Below are 16,440 nucleotides of genomic sequence, written 5' to 3'. Positions count from 1 at the left end.
TTTTTATAGGGGTTTTTTAACATATCATTTCCAACAATCATATAACATAACTTCTTATCTTATACAATGTTTTAGACTTCCGTCAACACCTCTGATGATTTTTCGTTCTTTCTCACTTATTCTGTATTTCTTAATTCTCTATTACTCTTAATTATCATTAACTAATAATTCTCATAATCTTTCTTGCAATATTTCAAATAGTCCTCCTTACAAAACTTCTTGCAGTCCTACTAGCGTAATCTGTTCATTACAGTTACTTTTCAAATAGTTCATATATTTACTCCAGTCTTCTAAGAATCTCTGGTCCCGCAGGTTTCAAATCCTTCCTGTTAATTTATATAATTCTGCATAGTCCATCAATTTCATCTGCCATTCTTTTTCGTCGGTAATTCTTCTTGCTTCCATTTTTGTGCCAATAACATTCTTCCCATCCCTCATTTAAAGGACACTCCAGTCAGGATGAAAGATGAGCAGCAAGAGGCAGTAACTCTCCAGCTCTCTGAATACCAGTTCTGGGTCACACTTTCAGGATAAAAATTTACTCATGCCACACCATTTTTTTATTGATAAGAAATACATAGGAAAACAGAAAGAAACAACTCCTAGTGCATGATTTATAACATAGAACACAACTACTTTATAACACGATCATGGGACATCCAGAAAGGTTGAAACAATGCAGCTACATAAGAACATGAATCCTTCCCAAAATATAATTATAAATGAGCCTCTTACATATGTATACAGTGGTGCCTTGCAAGACGAAAAGAATCTGTTCCGCGATTCTCTTCGTCTAGCGGTTTTTTCGTCTTGCGAAGCAACCCTATTAGTGGCTAAATGGATTAGCGCTATTAGCGGCTTAGCGGCTATTAAAGGATTAGCGGCTAAGCTGCTAAAAGGCTATTAGCGGCTTAGCGGCTTTGAAAAAGGGGGGGGAGCGGGGGGGGGAATGGCAAGACTCGCAAGACATTTTCGTCTTGCAAAGCAAGCCCATAGGGAAATTCGTTTTGCGAAGCGCCTCCAAAATGGAAAACCCTTTTGTCTAGCGGGTTTCCCGTCTTGCGAGGCATTCGTCTTGTGGGGCACCACTGTATTAAGTATGTCTACAAACTCATTAAGAGGTGTGAGCTTGCTTTCGCTGAGTAATCTCATTTATGTTAGTATCACTTGATGTTCTTGCTCTCATTTTGAAAATATATCTATCCATATTCTGCAAATGGGAAATAATTAATTTGATACTATACTATACTATACTATACTATACTATACTATACTATACTATACTATACTGAAATGTATAAATGTTTCTCCGATTGTCCTTGAATCTTCCTGCCACACTTTCCATCTTCTCCTGTCACAGCAGTGTGGCACATGACACACCCTTTGAGAAGTGAGAACCTCTGTGCTTGGCCGATTGGATTTATATAAAAAACCATGGATCCCAATCATGGCAAGAAGTAAAAAAGAAAATGCCCCATCCTGGCAAAAAGCAGAAGACTTTGCTCAGTCACCATCACCTGACACACACCATACAAAAGTCCATAATGGCAGCAACAGTAGTGACAATAAGCTCATTTGCATAAAATTAGTACAGACTGTGGAACTCGTTTCCTTAAGTTATTCACAAGAGTTGGTGGCAGCCACCAGCTTAGCTGCCTTTCAAAGGGAAGAGGGGAGGTCTGCCAACAGGTATTAGCTATAAAACTAAATAGAACCTCCATGTTAAAAAAATATATATACCTGTGAAGACTGCCCTCCCTCAGACAACAGCAAAGTTGTTTTCAGCCAAGTCCTACTCAGGGCAGACCTGCTGAAATTAATGAACCTAAGTTAGCCAAGTCCACTAAGGGTCTACTCATGAGAAGGACTAACATTGAATAACAGCCTGTGAGAGAGCTGTTGACCACCCCCTGTTTGTGGGCTTCCCAGAAGCATCTCTTTGATAATGGTGGGAAACAGGTTTCTGGACCAAGTGGGCCTTCATTCGTTCTGCAAATAATTTTTTGTTCTGCAAAGACTATCTTCTATTTTTAGCACAGACGACACAGCACTGACTATAATAGGCTCCATTCCCTACAGCTGTCTGAATATTAATATTCCTTTCTGAACCCCTTGGGCATCTGGCTGGTCCCTTGTGAAAACCATACTGGTCTTCTGGGTGCTGAACATAAAAAAGTATACAAATCAGACATACTCTGCTTCCATCTCTCTTTCAGGTGTGTTTGCAGTGTCCTTTCCCCTGAGGAATTGCACTTGACTTGTTTGAATTAATTACATAAGGGAATGAGCAGTACTATTCAAATATTAAGTGTGCCGTACATGGCCCTAGCGCTGGAATTTGTGGGTGCCTGGCCCTTTCATGGGCAATTTTGTGGGTGCTCAGGGCCCCAAGGAGCTGGCATCTATGGGGGTGGCAGTGGTGAAACAGCTCCTGGAAAGGGGGAAGGCAAGACAGAGCAGCCCCATCTCCGGCAACTTAAGGTGCTTTGCCCAAAACAAATAGCATAAGGTTGTGCGGCTGATTTGGTTTCTCTCATCATCAACAACAACACATTTGTACTCCGCCTTTCCATAGTAAACTACACTCAAAGCAACTCACAACATGAAGAAAATGTAAATCTCCCGCTATGTTTCATTACCTGTTTTGTGTTCTGATCCAGGTATATGACACACTCTTTCTTTGCCAGATTTAGGTAGGTAGCCGTGTTGGTCTGACGCAGTCGAAATATATTTTAAAAAATAAAAAAATTGTCCAGTAGCAACTTAAAGACCAACTAAGTTTGTTCTTGGTGTAAGCTTTCGTGTGTATCTGAAGAAGTGTGCATGCACACGAAAGCTTATACCAAGAACAAACTTAAGGTAAAGGTAAAGGTACCCCTGCCCGTAAGGGCCAGTCTTGACAGACTCTAGGGTTGTGCGCTCATCTCACTCTAGAGGCCGGGAGCCAGCGCTGTCCGGAGACACTTCCGGGTCACGTGGCCAGCATGACAAGCTGCATCTGACGAGCCAGCGCAGCACACGGAAACGCCATTTACCTTCCCGCTAGTAAGCGGTCCCTATTTATCTACTTGCACCCGAAGGTGCTTTCGAACTGCTAGGTTGGCAGGTGCTGGGACCGAGCAGCGGGAGCGCACCCCACCGCGGGGATTCGAACCGCCGACCTTTCGATCGGCAAGTCCTAGGCGCTGAGGCTTTTACCCACAGCGCCACCCGGGTCCCTAAGAACAAACTTAGTTGGTCTCTAAGGTGCTATGGACTTTAAAAAATATATATATTCTTTCTATGCCAATAAAGGAGACTGATTGACCAGGAACAAGACTAAGATAGCACCACTGGTTAGAGTGTGGTACTGATAATGCCAAGATTGCAAGTTTGACCCCCATAAGGGACAGCTGCATATCCGTTCATTGCAGGGGGTTGAACTAGAAGGTTCTCAGGGTCCCTGTCATAGTGGATAGTTCAATGAAGGTGTCAACTGAGTGTGCGGCTACTGTGAAAGGGGCAAATTCCACATTAGAGATAGTTAGGAAAAGAACTGAAAATCAAAATGGCCAGTATCGTAATGCCATTATACAAATCTATGGTGTGACTGCATTAGGAATGTACCATATTTTTTGCACCATAACACTCACTTTTTTCCTCCTAAAAAGTAAGGGGAAATGTCTGTGCGTGTTATGGAGGGAATGCCTACGGGTGGCATGCCTACGGATTTTCCTCCTCTAAAAACTATGTGCGTGTTATGATCGGGTGCGTGTTATAGAGCGAAAAATACGGTAAGTTTTTCTAAAAAGGGAACAAAGAGAAAAGATATCAGAGCCTGGTGCAAAACCCCAGGGACTCAATGTCCCCCCAGACACCCCCTAACAATGTCCATGGCCCCTATCAAGATAGGCTGCCATTTGTAGAGAGCAGCAAAATAAGGAACAGGCAGACCTGATTCCCTTTGGCTCAGTCTACCAGGAAGGCCCCACCGAAATCAACGAGGACAGTGACCTTGAAATTCATTGTTCAGAAAATGTTATTTTCCCACAAAGAAACCTCAGTTAGGGAATAGAGGCTACAAACACACACACACCTTGCTTGAGCTTATTGGAAGCTCGCAGCAGAATCAAGAGATGACGGAATTGGCAATATGTGCAAGAGATTGGAAAACTAAAGAAGTACATTGATGCGTGCGCATGATGTATTATGCAGCATCGACAGAAGCTACTCAAGGGCAAACCTAGGATAACCCCTGCATTAAGTTTAATGCCTGACATTATGCATGGAATTTTAAGATTGCAATCTTCATCCAGCTTGGAGTCACAGAAGTTTTTGCATCTGCTGCCAAAAAGCAGGCGATGATGTGCTTACTAGAAGATTGGCGCCCCCAATGAATCTGGCAGGATACGTGGGATTGGCAGGGGACAAGCCTCATAGTTAAGACGAGAGCTTAAAGCTGTGAAAGCGGGGTGGTAAGAGTTTATCCTTCCCTGTACACCGTGGCCTTCTGCCCAGCAGGATAAATAAGATGGGGAGTGTTGATGGCAAGTTTCTTGGGATGCTTCCAGACTCTCGCCGTATTTCAGGTGGGGTTCAAGCACATTTGGCACGTGCAGCTAAAGTGGATTTGGCACTCCTGTGCAACAAACTAGAAAACTCACCCAAAGTAAAGGGGGGGAAAGGGGGGAAGGATGAAACTGAGAGGGCCAGGATGTCACGAGTTGTTTAAAGCAGAAAAGTCTCTCAACCTGGCGCCGAAAGGGTGGCAAAGGTGGTGCAAGGTAAGCGTCCCTGGGAAGGCGGCTCCATAACGAAGGAGCCGCGATCGAAAAGGCCTTCTGGTTAGCTGCCACACTTTGTTTGGCAGGGGCACCTACACCTATGAAGGAGATCTTAAGGTTTGGCTAATCCCCTTTTAAAGCTGTTAAGCTAATGGCCCTTGCAAATAGTGGTGCAGTGTGGTAATTTTAGACTCTGGAAATCTGTTTCGAATGCAGGCTCCAGGTTCAGTCCCTGCCATCGCCTGGTAGATGGGCCAATGATCTGACTCAGTACAAAGCAGCTTCCTGTGTTTTGAAGATGGTCATGGGTTCATTTGCTTGCCAATGTGACAGCTCTGCTAACATTTTTTTTTGGGGGGGGGGGAGGCCTCTTGCTCATTCTGCTGAGTGGGGCTCTGGACACCTGCCCCCAAATCCTTTCCATAGGCTTATCCATACTTACCTTTTCCAGGCACAGGTCGGTACTTAAAAGTTCATTGTGAATGGGTTTTGGGGGTTTTTTACCCCAGAGCTTTCCCCATGAAAACCTGTTCTTTAGTACTCAATTGGAGCAAATGTCAATTTGGGTTTTCTGAACTTTAAATAGCGAAGCTTTTTGTTTTTGTGAGGAAAGGTAAGTGTGGATAAAGGCTCACTTCACAACACGCTGGGATAGTGCATTCCATGTCGGCAAGGAGGCTCTCTCAGTTGCTGCACCCCAAAATGTGAGAGCCATGTTGTCTCTCCCAAATCAATTGCAACATTGCTAAAAAGATGCCAGAAAAAAGAGATACACTGAGATTCAGTAAACTGGAAGATCCATTTAGGTATCTGACAGACCTCTCCTCTGTGGATATGCCATTTGATAAGACAGTGCTGAGCTTGAGGAATACAAAGTCTGACTTGGTCAATTCCAGCTGCTCCAGTTTAACTCAGCCCCTTGTTCAGAACTCTGAGGATCATATTCTTCTTGTCCAGGACATGCTCAAGGCAAAGTGCAAGATGGTGCCACCTCCCCTTCCACACATGGAAGCTGAGCGGACTGGCAGTCGAAACGGGGGGCTTAGTCACATCTGATTTTTAGCACTACATCAGAACAAATGGCAATTGGGTTTTCTGTGGATTGCAGTTTGTTCCGATCTGTAGGTAAAGAATGGGTTTTCCGGGGGGTGGGGGAGCAGTAAAGCAAAGGCAAAACGGCTCGGACATGTGGATGACCCCTTGCTTCCACATTCTCATATCCAGTGTCCCCAAAGACATCTGAGGACAGGAGCCTAGTTTAGGGGGTGCAGGACAAGCCAGGTGGCAGTCACAGCTCCACCCATGACACCTTACTCTCCAGTATCTGCTGCCAGAGGCAGCTGCTTTCCTCTGCCTAATGAGAAGGCTGGTCCTGAGGAGGACTGTGACCTTACTTTATTGGGAAACAGCTGTGGCTCAGCTGCAGAGCGCCCGCTTTTCTTGCGCAGGCCCCAGGTTCAATCCCAGACATCTCCAGGTGGGGCCAGAAGCATCCTCTACCTGAAACCCTGCCTGCTTGGCTTAAAAGGTAAAGGTACCCCTGCCCGTACGGGCCAGTCATGTCTGACTCTAGGGTTGCGCGCTCATCTCGCTCTAGAGGCCGGGAGCCGGCGCTGCCGCAGACACTTGCGGGTCACGTGGCCAGCGTGACAAAGCTGCAGCTGGCGAGCCGGCACCAGCGCAGCACACGGAAACACCGTTTACCTTCCCGCTAGAAAGCGGTCCCTATTTATCTACTTGCACTTTTAAAGGGTGCTTTCAAACTGCTAGGTGGGCAGGAGCTGGGACCGAACGACGGGAGCTCGCCCCGCCGCGGGGATTCGAACCGCCAACCATACGATCAGCAAGTCGTAGGCACTGAGGTTTTACCCACAGCGCCACCCGCGTCCCCCCCTGCTTGGCTTAGGTTGTTTTAAAACCTGCCTCTAGGTCCTCGACCCATTGAAATGAATGACCCTAAATTAGCCATGTTCATAAACTTCAGGTGTGTGTGTGTGCACTTGTTCTGTGTTGCTCTTGTTGCTCATATGCACAGCCCTGCAATCTAGGGCATTTGTGAAGCAGGTTTAAAACCACAAATTAATAAAAGTTGGGCTGGAGATCAGTGACAGCAGGAAAAAAGCAGTCTCGGATTAAAGGGCGAGGGGGACCCTTTGAACTGCTTTGGAGGGTCTGCCCCATCCTTCATCCCTGCACCCCTGTCCTCCAGGAGAGGAAGGCGCTGGGCTGGGGGGCTGGGCTCCCTCCCCTCCCTCTTCCCAGCCCCGCCCCCACGACAAGGGATGAGGTAATCTGGGAAGCCGCCGCGGCTGAAGTTAAAGCCCAGCCGCGGGAGCGATTGGAGCATCAGCCGGTTGCGCCGAAGCTGCGGCTCGTGTTGGTGCTTCGGATCTCCGACGGAGGAGCCATGACGGACCGCTGCAGCCTCTGGAGCGCCCTTTCTGCAGCCGCCTGCTGCTTCTACCGGGGGTCTTTCATGCAAGTGCAGGTGAGCGGAGCCCCACAACCGCCCGCCCGCCCGCCCCAGACCACCCGGAGGGTAGGTGAGAGGGCGTGGGCGCGCAAGCAGAGGGTGCGCGCGAGAAGGGGATCCCCCTCTTTGGCTCGCTCTAGTTCTGCTTTGGGGAGTACAGTGTTGGGGGGACGCCCCCTCCAGTACCGGTTAGGGGGTGTAGACAAAGCAGGGTCTTCTATCCAGGGCCATTCTGTGTGAATGAGGACCCAACCCCCACGCTCAGAGCCGGGGTGCTTCTGCTGTCAGGGGTGCAGAGGAGAATTTCTTTCCATGGGAGCTCCTTTCATTCTTTGTGTTTTCCAGAAGGAGTGGCATGTGAGGGGAGTCTCCTCGCCAGCACCTGGCTACCAATATCTCCGCTGAGGGTGTGTGTGCCAGGAACCCTCTCCGCAAGGAGGGTCCAGGTGGGGGTCTCTGTCTAGCTTCAGGGCTACTGTTATTGAGGACTCCCTCGGGAATCCCCTGGTGTGTGTTTTCTATTCATTCTTTCTAGGTGCAGAGGGGGTGTCCCTACCCCACCCCAGTTCCTGATCTCCTTGCGTTACATATGTCAAAATGAATAACCACATCCAGAAATACTCCTTGGCGTGGGAGGAAGTATGAGGTGCCCTTTCACCATGACTCTCCCTCTCCCCCCCCCCCCCGTAGAGTTCAGACAGAAAACTTTCAAGACCTCCCAGATCCAGAGCATTGGGGACCCTCTTTAGAGAGGTTCATTGTACATGGACCCCCAAGTGCCACCACCAGCAACAGCAGCACTGATGGGGGCAGCTGGCTGCAGAACTTTTCCATGCTGAAGAAATTAACTTTGCTTTAGCTGATCTCTCCATTCATGAGCATCTCTGAATATTCTCTAGGTGACACATTGTGTGTGTGTGTGTGTGTGTGTGTGTGTGTGTGTGTGTGTGTGTGTGTGTAAACTTTGCTTCTGCATTCTTTCCCCATTCATTCTATGAGACAGAAATCTGTGCAAAGTATGGGGAGGGACAGGATTCTGCCTTTGCTCCAGGCTTGCAATGGGTCATGACTTGCAAGGAGGTCCATCTTTCTTGATCTGACCTGGACTTTGGGGACCCAGAAGCAGGGAATTCCCTGCTCCCCCCCCCCCAGTCTCCTGGTCCCAATCAGCTGTGAAGAGTGGGGGTGCCTTCTGTGGAAGAGGCCCAACTCTTGGCACTGCCAAAACCAAGGGCGTGTTGAGGGGATACACCTGCTGGAGAACGGGGGGGGGGCCTCTTGCCGCAAGGTGAGCGAAAGTAGGTCAGAATCACCCCCACAGGTATCTATCTTTCTGCTCTGTGCCAAATAAAGGAGAGTGTGAGGATTGCACCCATCTCCACTTAAGTTCACTAGGGGACACCCATTTTTTGACTTTTTGTCTCTCCCCCCTGCCACCCCAAAATTGCTTCCAGGGAGCATCTCTTTTGCTCTCGTGGGCTATCATGCCTGCCTCAGTAGTACTTGTGGTTGTGGAGAGACTCTCTGATCCACAATTCCTGATTGCAGCTGGCAGGGCAGCTCCCCTGGGGTGCCCACAACCAGGTTGCCCAGCCCAGGACCAGCTGGGGTCTGCCAAGGTAGCTTGCTTTCTGATGCAGGGAAGGCACTTGGGTTGGAGTAATGCCCCGAGACCACAGTTAACTTTCCTGTGCACTTGCTGCCTGGGTGCAAGGACTGGGGTGGGAGGGAAATATTTTGCGACCTCCTGGCTTTGGAGATATCCAGAGTACTTTGCAACCTTTGATTCCTCCACTTTGCAGCAGGAGGAAGAGTGTTTGGATCATGGAGCAGGGAGGTAGAGGTGGAGGAACAGACGAAGGTCTTGGAGAAAAGTCTTTTCTTCTCCAGACTGGGGTGTGCGTGCTTGTGTACCTGCCTAGGATTCAGACCTTTTTATAAAAGGTCCCCTGGCCCCACCTATTTGTACAACCCCCCCCCCTTCATTTGATTTTATTTGGATTTCTGACAACAACATCTTCACTTGATTTTCTGACTTCAAAATGTATTTTAAATATTGCAGCATTCCCCCCCGCCTCTCTCTCTGAGGAAATTGATTATTTGAGCATGATGTCATCCTAAGACCAGAAAGCAACAGCACTAGATTTGCTTACGGTATTTGCCTCGCTCCAATCCAAGTCCTACTAGATGACGTGTGTGTCCATCGTTCTTTTTCTACACCCACACACACCCCTTGTCCTGGTGTGGTGGGTGGTCTTTCAATATCCTACTCCAATACACCCCACCAGTCATCTCTAAACATTTTCATCTTAAAATGATTTATACCCCTAAATAAATATTTTGCCTTGTTAAGGCAGATAACACTGCCCACCCTGGCCCCAAATCAGTTCCTCGCCCCTAATTACACTTTGGGCACTTAGAAAATGATTCGCGCCCAGTGCACCTTGGGTGTCTGGTAACAGTTGTTAAACAGAACCTCAAGATTCAGAGGCAGTCTACCTCTAGGTAGCAGTTTCTGGAATGGAGCTGTTGTCTTCATGTCCTGCTTGGCTGGGAGGTGGGGTGTGCTTGCCAGAAGTATCTGATTGGACTCTGTGGGAAGCAGACTGTTGGTGCAATCCTGCTGAGCTCTTATTGCTTTCCAAAAGGAGAAGTAGACCAAGGCAGCTGGCTGAGAGGCAGATTTTGTAGAATTTGCTTGGGTCTCTTGCCCTGAGAATACTGAAGGGGTGTAGCTCAGAGGCAGACCACCTGCTTTGCATGCAGAAGGTCCCAGGTTCAATCCCCAGCATCTCCAGGTAGGAAAGGAAACAATTCCCTGTCTGAAACCTTGAAGAGCTGTTGCCAAGCTACGTAGACAATACTGAGCAAAATGGACCAGTATTGGTCCGACTCACTATAAGCCACCTTCCTTTGTTTCTATGACCTTGTCGAAAGTGTCATTCTTTTATTGAGCTAGCTGGAGAGGCCAGGCTATCACATACAAATGGAGCCTCCACTTTCAGTCTGCTTCTGAATGCAAAGCGCTTTTGTGTCTTGCTTGTGGGCTTCCTGGAGGTATCCCATTGGCTGCAGTGGTAAATACCACACTGGACTAGGTGGACCTTGGGTCTGATCCAGCAAGGCTCCTGTTATGTCCTTTGCATTTCAGTTCTGGAAGTGCAGAGACAATCTTGTGTGTGCTAAAACAGAAAATGGAAAAACCAGGTGTCCTGTGTTTGAGCCTCCACCTTATTCCAAGAGACTTTGACCAAAAGTTAGTGACATGGCTCCAAGGCATTTTGAGGCATAAAAGGCCAAATTGCTGCCTGCCCCCCAAAAATGATTGACCGCTTGCTGTCCTGGAAGCTACCCTGCTTCACTTTGCCCAATGGTAGGGCTGGCTCTAGATGTACCTTGCGACTGCACCTTAGGCCTGTACCTGGGCAAAATCTTTATCATGCATTGGCTCCCTTGGATCCTCAGTTATAAGCACTGGCACACAGGTGCTAGTATTTTCCCTATTTTGGTTTTTTGGAGAAGGCCTTCTTAAAATCTGGTTGGTCTTGGGGCCTGTCATACTATAAGGCAGAGTGAGTCAGCTGCCTCAAGCAGCAAATGTGGGGAACTGGGCAGCCATGGTGAGGTGCTGGAGAACAGAGCTGTGTGTGCCTTACACAACTGCCTTACACAACTAAAGCTAGCCTATAGCCTTCAGGTTTGCTGGAGAGTGCTGTTTCATCAACAATGCCTCTGGATTTGGTACATGGAGGTGTGTGGCACCATTCTTCTTGCTCCAGGAAGCAGCATTCCTTGGGCTGGCCCTGATTGCTACAGCAGTCTCCTCTTAGGTGTCCAAGCATATTTCCCAAGACCTTTGACTGGCAGCAACTCCTCTAGGTCTTGGATGGAAGGTCCCCTGCTGCCACCCCGGCTCCTCTAGATCCTTTGAAGGTAGAGATTGCAGGCACTGAACCTGGGACCTTCTGCATGCAAAGCAGTTGCTGTACTACTGAATGGCCCCTCCCACTATTGCCCAGAATCCAGCAGAATTACGTACATGTGAGACAATTGATTTTTTTGTTTGTTTCCCCCTTGTGTATAAGGGTAACACCTCACCCATTTGGGGTGCCTTGAATGCAAAAGTGCATCTCTCCAACCAACAAAGCTCACGTTACTATGGCTGCAGGTGTGCTTGGGCGAGCTGCACATTCTTTTCCTCTTACGACCCTCCGGCCAAACCTGTCAAGAAATATATCCTTGTGTATCCTTCATTGTGATCAAGAGGCTGGTGCTGGAAGCCTGTCACAACAACCAGGGCAAAGGTGCCCAAAGCATTACATGCCAGGGCCTGTTTTTAAAATATTGGTCTCTTTTGATTTTGATCCAGGTTTCAGAGTTGAATGGAGTATTGTAGAGCTCCATCCTGGCAATGCAAAGGTTAAGAAAGGTGTGATAAGTGTTCAGTGTGTGTGTGTGTGTGTGTGTGTGTCCTTGTGTGTGCATGCTTCCCTGCTCCCGCACAGCACAAGAGCTTGAGAAAGCCACACCCCACCCACTGTCCCCTCCTCAGACATTCAATCTGCTCCTAGGCTGGCTGGCTTATGTGTGCAGATTTTGTGCCCAAACTGGCATGCTGAACTCTGCATGAATGACTGGGGGCTTTCAAGCTGACAGCAGCATCTCTGCCTCTTTCTACCAATGGCAGCGCACCCGGCGCTTGAAGCAATTACATCATTGCTAGCCAATAGCAGACCAGGAAAGGGATGCAGCATTTGGAGTGAGATAAGGGATGGATAGATAGATGTACGTTATATTCAGCATACACCCACCCACACACCCATCCTGCATTGAGGTAGCTGAGTGGGGGGATTGCACCAGCATCAAAGCAGGCATTGCTTTGTCCCCTGCTGCAGTTTAGTAGACCCCTCTGGAACATCTTGGGGGGGGGTGAGCTGTCAGCATTTATTTATATGCAAATAAGAAAAAGGCATTTAAGTAAGGAGTACATTCCAAGGACATTCACTCATATCTGTCTTCCCCACCCATGGCTGTTTGGTGCCTTCCCACCCCCACCCAATTTTCTCTTGGACCTTGAGCATTCAACATTGTATAAAGCAGCTGCTGTAGCCAAACTGGCTTGCTTCTAGGCCTCTTCAGCACTTCCCACCCCACCCCTAGCAGGTTCAAAAAGAAGATGTAAAGCCCTTTGCCTTTGTTCACTTGCATATTCCAAAAGTTGACTCTGGCCTCTTCATCATGCCATTTCTGCTCCCTGGACCTCTCTGAAACCTGGCTGAATGAGAGGAGGAGCCACTTCTTTATTCCTCATCACACAGATAATAAGACGGGCCAGGTTGAGCTCCCACACCTCCCACAGATGTGCAACTCTGCTCCCTGCATGTTACAAACCTTCTGTAACGCATACCAGATGCACAGAGCTCTTAAACAAGCACAGACCGTATCATGAAATAAAACTCCATGCTTTTAAATCCTGAGTGGTTGTTTGGCCCATTGTAAGAATCTTCCCCTCATGACCTGTGTGTGTGTTGCCATTTCTTACCAATTTCAGAAGAGATGGTATAGGCCTGTACCACACCCATGCCACAGTGTTCCACAGTGTCAGGAGTGTCTATGGACCAGTGGTACCAAACTGTACAGGAAACTGCCCTACCAGAAAAGCTATATTCTGTTGCTGGTGTCCTCGGACTCTGTTCATCCCCTCCTCCCTCCTTTTCTTTTCTTTTCTTCTTGGCCTTTACTACGCCAAGGTCATCCTGTTCCTTGCCTTGCCCTCAGTCGCAGTTGCCCTCCAGACTCCCTTATTATTCTCTGCAGGAGGTCCATCAGTGAGGCGGAGGGGAGGAGTGGTAGCAGGGAATAGAGCAGGCAAGAAAAAATCCAGAGAGACAGCTGAGCTGAATGAGAGGAGGGGGGCGCAAATGGAACAACATGCGTTCTGGCAGTCTAGATGTTTGATAAATCAGCGTCCCCCTGTTGTGCCTTTTGGGAGTTGCCTTGTTCAAATCTGACTAGGACAAATGGCCACAGAGTTGTCATTTTTTTTTCCAGGGTCCAGAGATCAATCCCCCCAATGACTTTTAGAAGTCAAATCTGGCTTGGCCAGAGACACACACTTGCTTCTTACAATCCATCACTATTCAGTATGGTAAATGCATGCCCATGATCTCTAAAGGCAGGTGTAGCACCTACCATTTTGGTTTATTGTGAACTGTTGATAATGCAATGCAGGGCAACTATGCCTCTCCTCCGCCACCACCCCGCTGCCCTCATGTGAATATATTGAACCAAAAGCAAACTCATCCTCTTTGCTCTTAGATGTAGTGTCAGGCAGGCAGCTGCAGTGAAAATGAGGGGATGGCAAAGAAAACCATTCATTCATGTGGGGCTCAAACCCTGATCCCTTTATCAGAGTACACTGTTTTCATATGCGAAATGCTATAGGGCAGAATTTGACTTGAGCCCTCCAGATGTTTTCAAGCATCAACAACCATCATCCCCAGCCAGTGCAGGTTTTGTGGCCCAAAACATCTGGAGAAGGCACCAGGTTGGCAAAGGCTGTATGTTACTTGTTGCCCTCTTCTCATCTTGCCTCCTCTCCCTACACAAAACTCCATCCTCTCCCCAATGCTGCCTGAATGGGCAGGTCTGGACAATCTAGGCCCAAAATGATTCCTCCCCCCCCCACCCTGCAATTCTCATAACCACAGAGAAAAGTTAGCCTTGAAGGGGTCCTCCCTCCACCTTCCTTTGGAGTGTTTGTTCCAGGGGAGGAAGTTGTAGCAGAGGAAATATGGGGCTGCAGCAGCAGCAGTCGCTATGGTGATAGCATCGGTGGCCCATGGTCACCATGGGGGTTGCCATGGTGACAGCATCTGCTCTGGCCTGGACACCCCCTGGGAGTGCCGAAGGGGAAGAGAGCGGGACCTGGGGTTACTATTTATTTTTAATAAGGGTTCAAGCACACTGGAGGACGTTGGGGTGGGAGGGGGTGAAGGGTGAGCAATGAACCAGAGTTATGTGCACCTTGCAGAGGCCCCAGTATCCAGTTCTGATTTTCAGGATGCATCTCTGAGGCAAATCCCCACCCCATTCTGTTAAGCTCTCGTATCACTTAAAATGGGGGACGGGGACGGCTTGCTTTAGAGTCCCTGAGAATTTAACTCAGTGGAGAGACTGCCAGATCCAAACCTATTACAGAGTACCCTTCCAGCTGCAGAAATATATGTTTGGGGACACCTGGCTTATTAGCTGTACACGTGAAAAGTAGGGCTAGGGAATGCACCATGACATATCATCAGCTACACATCGCAATATATCTGTGTCCAGTTCTGGGCACCACAACTTAAGAAGGTTATTGACAAGCTGGAAGGTGTACAGAGGAAGGTGACCAAGACGATCAAAGGTCTGGAAACCAAGCCTCACAAGGAACAGTGGAGGGAGTTGAGTATTTTTAGCTTGGAAAAGAGGAGAGGAGATATGAAATCCATCTTTAAATATCTAAAGGGCTGTCACATGGAGAATAGAGCAAGCTTGTCTTCTCTAGCTCCTGAGGGTAGGACCAATGGATTCCAGTTACAAGGAGGGAGATTCAGACTAAACATCAGGAAGAGCTTTCTGATGATAAGAGCTGTTTGGCAGTGGAACGGACTCCCACAAAAGGTGGTGGTCTCCCCTTCCTTGGAGGTTTTAAAGCAGAGGTCAGATGGCCACCTGTCATGTATGATCTAGTTGAGATTTTTGCTTGGGTCCCTTCCAGCTCTACAGTTCTATGATTCTTTGATTCCCAGCGCGACCCACCGGAGGAGCTCTTAGGAGAGACTCCTCACTATTCATTATTAATATTTTCAAGGCTGGATTTTTAGGGTTAGCTGCCATACAAAATTATGCTTAGGCTTTCATAACTGCTCTTAACACTTTTAACTCTCTGTTGTGCACTGGTTTTATTGAGTGTTTTAATGTGTTCTGGATGCTATTTTTGAAAGCTGGCAAAAGCACTTTGTGATACGGTAGTATAGAAAATCAATTGAACAACAACAAACCAATCAACCTTGTAAGGTATGTGGCTACTTTATTTTCATTTTAGCCCAGCGTGATTTACTTCTTTTTAACCCCAGAATCCCAGGTGCCAGTCTGTCTTAAATTCAACAAAGCAAAAGGCTGTCCAGTTTTAGTGATCCTTGCGTTTAAGTTCAGGAGAAATCTGTTGTTGAGTCAAGTTCTCACCTAGTCCAGCATTCTTAAAACGGGGATCCTAGCATCTGGAAGGTGTTAGAAAACCTGAAAACATCTCTGCAAAAGACATGGGAAGCTGCCTTATACTGCGGCAGACCCCTTGATCCCGCTCACTCAGTATTGTCCACACAGACTAGCAGCTACCTTCCAAGGTTTCAGGCAGGGGTCCCTCCCAGACCCTCCTGGAGATGCCGGTGATGGAACCTGGAGCCTTCTGCACGCAAGGCAGGTGCTCTGCCAACGAGCTTCTCTTTCATTCTGCCACACCTGCCCAGAGCATCGCCCTGCTACATCTCACCCACCAAAGTCCCTGATTCAGCGATGCTGAGACATTACATCATTGCCTCTCCTCTCCTCCAGGGAGCGGAAACCAGCGATGGGGAGGAGAGCAGGGGAAATGGGGAGGGTGGGATTGTATGTTTAAGGCTCAGGTGCACAAGGGCATTAGCGAAATGGGGCATTAGCGGAAAGCTCATCTTTATGCAGAAGATTCCCTTTTTAAATATGTCATTATTATTCATTAAACCAGCCGGCATGACATGCAGCAGGGCTAACCCTTTGTGGGGTTTGTTTATGCCTCTCTGCACAATCTGTCAGAAATATTTTGGGACTGCATGGGTGGGGAGGGGGGGGTGGAAGGACTAGCAATTTCCTACTAGCGCATTATTTCAGTTCAGATTTGCCAGCTGCTTCTTGTTGGTTATTGTTCTCTCTCTCTCTCTCTCTCTCTCTCTCTCTCACACACACACACACACACACACACACACACACACACCCTACACCCCTCTGTAGAATACGTCGTCTTAGCTTATCTGTGTTGGAAAGTGGCAACCTTGCTAATACACACACACACACACACACAGAGAGAGAGAGAGAGAGAGAGAGAGAGAGAGAGAAGGGCTTTCATTAAATCCCTACAGGGAGCTAAGGATTTGGAGGGCAAAGAACAAGGAAAACTAATAGGTAGGC

General features: G+C 48.0%; 1 protein-coding gene across 4 annotated transcripts in view; it reads left to right on the top strand.

The window, feature by feature from the left end:
* The window catches only part of SH2D3C (SH2 domain containing 3C), a 72,523-nt gene that overhangs the window by 36,704 nt on the left and 19,379 nt on the right, over nt 1-16,440 (top strand). The window contains exon 1 of one of the 4 annotated variants that reach the window (XM_028715007.2): nt 7,046-7,251. The exons of 2 other annotated variants lie outside the window; for them this stretch is intronic. In XM_028715007.2, the coding sequence (XP_028570840.1) occupies nt 7,171-7,251 (81 nt within the window). In that variant the 5' untranslated portion in view covers nt 7,046-7,170. Of the gene's footprint in view, nt 1-7,045; nt 7,252-11,632; nt 11,666-16,440 lie in introns of those variants that run through there. One more of the 4 variants, XM_077922086.1, reaches the window with a different exon arrangement.

The sequence above is a fragment of the Podarcis muralis genome, chromosome Z (assembly GCF_964188315.1).
Source record: "Podarcis muralis chromosome Z, rPodMur119.hap1.1, whole genome shotgun sequence".
In the NCBI taxonomy this organism is placed as follows: Eukaryota; Metazoa; Chordata; class Lepidosauria; order Squamata; family Lacertidae; genus Podarcis; species Podarcis muralis.
The sequence above is the reverse complement of the archived record's forward strand: the minus strand, read 5'-3'. Positions and strand labels throughout refer to the sequence as shown.